The following is a 6084-nucleotide window of genomic DNA, read 5'->3' on the forward strand; positions in this document are numbered from 1 at the left end:
TGCTCCACTAAATACATCAGTTATGATGGGCTATATTCTCTCATCTTGAAAGTGTGCCCGTGTTTTCATTATAAGTCGTTGTATTTAGTGGATAGCGCATTGCTAGGGTTACAGCAGACAGCACACTCCCGTGTTCTTGTATTATGTTAATGCAGCTGTACACTAATCCAATTTATAAATGAGGGGCACCTCGCCACTCCGCTTCCAGCTCGTCTTTAAATCCTTGATTTCAGATCAATATCGATGTTTAGAATTTAACATGGGGAGCATGCACATTGCGTGTCTGAACACAGCGGCACTCACGCGATATAGAATCGGCTACACGATTGATGCAGGATCCGTTGACGTGTTTGATTTATTATGTGCTAATTGATTCCAACTCAGAATTAACAGTTGACATTTTTATTTAAAAAAAAAAAAAAAAAAAAAAAAGATTCTGGTAACTGAAAAGCATGCAAAGTTAACGTGCGGCTCAGAATGATGTTTACAAATCATTTCAGCAAATGAACACAAGTGTAATGCAAAACGAGTTCGGGGGGGGGGGGGGGGGGGGGGGGGGGGGGGGGGGGGGGGGGGGGGGGGTGGGGGGGGGGGGGGGGGGGGGGGGGGGGGGAATATTGCAAATTACCCCCCCCAAATTAAAATACTAATACAGACACCGTCCGGAACCCGCTGTTGCCTTCTCTAATATATATTTTTTGTTAAAAGAAAACCTGGCTGATACGCGAAGGTCTGCCAAATAACAACATCAGACAGAAAAGTCAAAGGCAAAGCAGCCGGCATGCCCGTGCGTATTACACGTGGGTCGGTGCGCTCTTGCTCTAGTGATGCACCTTCACTGGGTGTCGTCGGGCTCCGCTTTCTAACCATTTATCTTCAGTCCATAAAACACACCGCTCGAGACTAGCGTTTAAGGGCACGGACACTAAACCCAATCTGCATTATTAATCCGGTTTTGATCAAAGCGTTGTATAGAAAGGTCGAGGCGAAGCTTGGGAGCACTGCAGCCCTGCTAGAATATTCAAGCATGCAAGACCGTGGCGCATCATGACAGTGCACCTGAAGACCCTACTCAAGTTCCACGCACTGCCATGAATTGAGATTCAGAAATCTGAAAAGAATGGCAGTAAGTCACCCTAGTGCAGTTCAGCACTGAAGATTGCATTTTAAAGAAGCTCGTGAGCCGCATCACTTTATTAAATATGATCGGTTCCCGTGTCAATGCACTTCTCTTGTTCAGTATACGATCTTACTGTCTGTGTATAAGGGATGTATGGTTATGTGGTTTATTAAGCGGTGGTTACGCTACGCTATCATGCCTCAGGTAGTCTAATAAAGCATATCTATCAACGTGCCCCTTTTTTATTTGTTGATATACCAAACCGTTAGAGATTTCCCCTGATAAGGCTCGGCGGTTTGGTTGTATTTCTCTTTTTAAGGTTTGAGCTGCAGCAGCATAAGCAATAGAATAGATTCGATTGGTTTAATTGAAATAGAGGTGGCGGTATCATCTTTCACAAAGAAAGGTTCATGCATAAAAAAACAACCTATATATATAGATAGATAGATAGATAGATAGATAGATAGATATATATATATATATATATAGAGAAAGAGAGAGAGAGAGAGAGAGAGAGAGAGAGAGAGAGAGAGAGAGAGAGAGAGAGAGAGATTGTAATAATGTAATATCAGTGGGCTAAATCTAGCAAACACAGCTGTGCTGTACATGCTATCTCATCTATATCACTATACGAATGTAATGACTGGACAAGACACACAGATTATATCTATTAAGCGGTATGCTGAAATAGAAGGTGCAGGGGACGCGTTGAAATCACAGCGCACATGGCCAGTACATTCTGCTCAGGGTCCTCGAGCTTTAAAAGGCGATGTGTTGTCGCACGCACACACAGTATATATTTAGATTAGAGGGTTGGGTGCGTGTGTGTGTGCGTGTGTGTGTGTGTGTGTGTGTGCGTGTGTGTGTGTGTGTGTGCGTGCGTGTGTGTGTGTGTGTGTGTGTGTGCGTGTGTGTGTGTGTGTGTGTGTGTGCGTGTGTGTGTGCGTGTGTGTGTGTGTGTGTGTGTGTGTGTGTGTGTGTGTGTGTGTGTGTGTGTGTGTGTGTGTGTGTGTGTGTGTGTGTGTGTGTGTGTGTGTGTGCGTGTGTGTGTGCGTGCGTGTGTGCGTGCGTGCGTGTGCGTGTGTGTGCCTGCCTGCGTGTGTGTGTGCGTGCGTGCGTGTGCGTGCGTGCATGTGTGAGCGGAGGGAGTGTTTTTTGCTGTGTGATAAAGGATCCCTCTATCTCCAGGTTTCTTCAGGATCACTTTTCAGTAGATTCCTGTTACTCCTGCCCCCGTCTAGCCGTGGAGACAAACGAGCTTCGGGTATGTATCGAATATACCCCACTTGTATTCATTAATAATAATAATAATAATAATAATAATAATAATATAATAATAATAATAATAATAATAATAATAATAATAATAATAACGCAAAGCTAAATATAACGGTGGATTAAAAAAACAAGCAATGCAGTGATGTAGTTAACATTCATTTATTTAAAAAAATGAATGATTAATAAACATGTATACAGACCTACTAAAAAAGCCATGTCTACACGAATGATTGAAAAGAAATAATAATCCTTAAACCATTCAATCGGACCTGTTCTTGAGAACACACTGCATGTTACATCCTGATTCTCAAAGTTGAACAGATCTGTATTATTATTATTATTATTATTATTATTATTATTATTATTATTATTATTATTATTATTATTATTATTATTATTATTCATTAGTTGGTTACAATTTTGCGTTTCATAAAGCAATTAAGCAGGAACCCACATGAAAACATGTCTATATAAATATTAAAGGTGCTGTATAGCGCTTTATAACTACAGTTGCATTATGTGTGCATTATATATAATATGTATATATAAAAAACTGAAATTATCACGTTACAATTTTCTTTAAAATGCATTCCTAAAAACGAAAAATAGTCATTATGTAATGAAATAACTTGAGCGAAACAACTATGATTGTATCTCATTAATTTTGTTTTAATTCATGATATTGTTTATAAGCTGATAAGGACTCTTTCCCACGCACACAGAACCCGGGGCAGCTGGCGCTTTTATAAAAGATACATCAAAACTTCACTCTCCAGCAGGTATCGCGCAGAGCTGCGGAGGGATGTGTTTCAGGCTACGAAGTTCGGCGAGGTTCGCAGAAACAGGAATCCGCTCAACTTAGAAAATGAAGCTATTTCGAGAACGTGTTTTTAATAGAAAAAAGGGGGTTCGATTTCCTGAAAGACCACCAAGGATCACAATCGCTGCCGCTTCTTGCTGAAAGACAGAATGAATTGCCGCGAAGGCGCTCCCTCTAGTCCCAGGCAGGCTCTCCTCTCTTTTCTTTAAGTTCCTGTTCGCTTTTGTTTTAAGAGAACAGAGCAGGCGGCGGAGAGGTGCCGGTGATGCCTGGTGAGGAAAGATGTACTACTCCGAACCCCTGGGTTATTGTGGGCACGATGATTAACACCGTTTCGAGATGCTCCACTGGCTACACTTTCTATTAAATATACTTCTGAGCGATACTCAGAGAAGATTTTTTTTTCTCAAAAGCGTAAGAGTACAAATAAATAAATAGCTTGGAACAGAAAGCAGTACAGAAAGTAGAACATCAAAACAGAAAAAGAGAAATAAACTCACCGTATACTCTAAACAGGGTTACTGTAATACTTACCCGCGGGTAACACACTTTCAATTAAACTCTGGCGGTAAAAAAAAAAAAAAACTTGACAAATAAAATAACCCAGGTGTTCATTTAAGAACGTGTAAGTGGGCTGCAGTAGTTTTTCTTGCTAGTTTGTGTAATGTGTAAAGGCTGTACATTTTGTATTTTATTCCACATTCTCAGAAGTGCTTGCGTGTCATTTGGTACTATAGCAGTTTGTAATATTGTTGTTATATTTTCAAATTAAATTCCCATTTAAAAGAATTCGTAGCATTTGTTTCACAAGAAAATAACTTGACCAAACAATCGTTCTGGTATTATTTCGTCACTATTTCTCAATATGAGATTATTTATTTGAAAATTAATCGTTTTAACTTATTATTAAAATGAGCATAATAATAATAATAATAATAATAATAATAATAATAATAATAATAATAATAATAATAATAATAATAATAAAACGTAATTATATATGTTTTTAAATAGACAGAAAAACACATATCCCTTTATTAGCTTATTATCAAACTATCACATGTTTTCATATCGATAATTACAGTAAAATATATGAGATTCATAATGGAACTTAAAAAGACTTTTCCAAGTCACACGCAGACGCACAGAGAGAGAGAGAGAGAGAGAGAGAGAGAGAGAGAGAGAGAGAGAGAGAGAGAGAGAGAGAGAGAGAGAGAGAGAGAGAGGAGCACACACACCTATAGGCTATGCTTTAAAATGTGCCTCTTCAATGTGCAGGCACCCTCATCCGTTATAACAGCGCGCTGCATGCCTATTGGAGATATGCGTCCTTCACCCATTTCACTATGTTTGTTAGCGCACTTCATGCCGAGTTTGTTGGCACTGGTTAACGGTGTGCCAGATACACCTTATCTAGTTGAAATAGATTCTTCTTACAGGAAGCTCTCCCTGGGGTCAGAGATCAAGCTGAGGACTTGGCACGTCAAAGGGCACAATGGGGGTTATGCTATTGAAGGGTTACAAGCAAACACTTCATCAAAAAGACACGTTAACTGTTAGAAATAGCGTGTGTGTGCGTGCGTGGGTGCGTGCGTGCGTGCCTGCGTGGGTGCGTGCGTGCGTGTATGCAGCACACCTGTAAAATTAAGACGTGAATTCCAAGGGCAGTCAGGATGGGTCGATGGCCTCAACCAATTTGTTCAAAGTCATTAGGACCCGACCTTACTTGTTAGAAATAATAGCGGTAATAAGAAAGCAAAGATCCATGAAGGGACTGGACCAGAAAACAGAACTCATGGGTGCCTTCTAGAAGCATTCGATCTATATTGATAGAGTCTGGCTAGTCCATATTTAGGGGTTCCAAAGCTTCTCGGAGATTCTGCTTGGAACCCAGTGTGTTGCCCTGTACTCATGAACATGACCTTAATAATGAAACGCGTTTTTAACAAATACATTGAAACCACAAGGTCAGCAAAAACCAGCCGCATAAACAGCAAAATGAGCTAAGTAATTAGAGGTGGATTATTTATGCAATCATCTAGAATGGGATCACATATACAGCCCTAATGAATTTGTTTTAAATATAAATTAATTAAAATATATAGGCTGTATCCATTTCAACATCATAAATCCAAACACAGTTTCGCTGTCTCGGAACCTTTTCGAGCAAATGGGCTGTCAGTATTTCCTTCCATTATTGCACAGACTGGCAAATACATTTCATTTGTTCTTTTAGGTGTAAATACATAACAGTAAAATGAACTCAACGGGTACATCAAAGAAGGGTAAAACACTGTCGCGTAGGGTTAGGCCTGTGTATTTATTCGCATTCGTATTCAATAACATGCATGTTTGCGTATCGTTCAGTTTACCATTATGTCTGAATCTATCTGGAGTTCACAAGCATTACTGGTAGTGAGAATGCGTAGATGAATGAAGTGTAAACGACACCGCAATTCGTAGCACAGACTGTATTGTTCTTAATTGAAAACTAACAACGCATCCGTGCGAATGTCCTTGTTAATTCTGATGGAATGTCTAATGCACTTATCTTTTCTGAGACGAATAAAACAATTGCATTTTTTTAATGGACAGAAAGGAATAACCCATGCAAAATTGACCGGTTAAATAAACTGCATGTCCCAGAATATGCGATTTCTCCTTGCTGTCTTTATCCTGTTAAAACAATGCGTCATTTCTTTTGCACATTTACAGTATTTGAAAGGGCGTATATCAGACTTTGAGTTTTCCAAGCTCATTTAATAAATCGCTGGCAGTGCTGTCTGGTTAAACGTTAAGCACTTGGCTGTGAACGCGCGGGTGGTTATTCGGTTGGGTTTATTTAAAGGTTACAAGTATCTGACAC

At 39.7% G+C, this 6084-nt stretch overlaps 1 protein-coding gene across 1 annotated transcript in view; it reads left to right on the forward strand.

Moving 5' to 3' along the window:
• The first annotated feature begins 2231 nt into the window (after positions 1–2231).
• LOC121297300 (T-box transcription factor TBX1-like) overlaps positions 2232–6084 on the forward strand; it is a 20594-nt gene continuing 16741 nt past the window's right edge. The window contains exon 1 of the mRNA XM_041223541.1: positions 2232–2384. Coding sequence (XP_041079475.1) covers positions 2252–2384 — 133 coding nt within the window. The 5' untranslated portion in view covers positions 2232–2251. The remainder of the gene's footprint in view (positions 2385–6084) is intronic.

This window comes from Polyodon spathula, chromosome 22 (genome assembly GCF_017654505.1).
Source record: "Polyodon spathula isolate WHYD16114869_AA chromosome 22, ASM1765450v1, whole genome shotgun sequence".
In the NCBI taxonomy this organism is placed as follows: Eukaryota; Metazoa; Chordata; class Actinopteri; order Acipenseriformes; family Polyodontidae; genus Polyodon; species Polyodon spathula.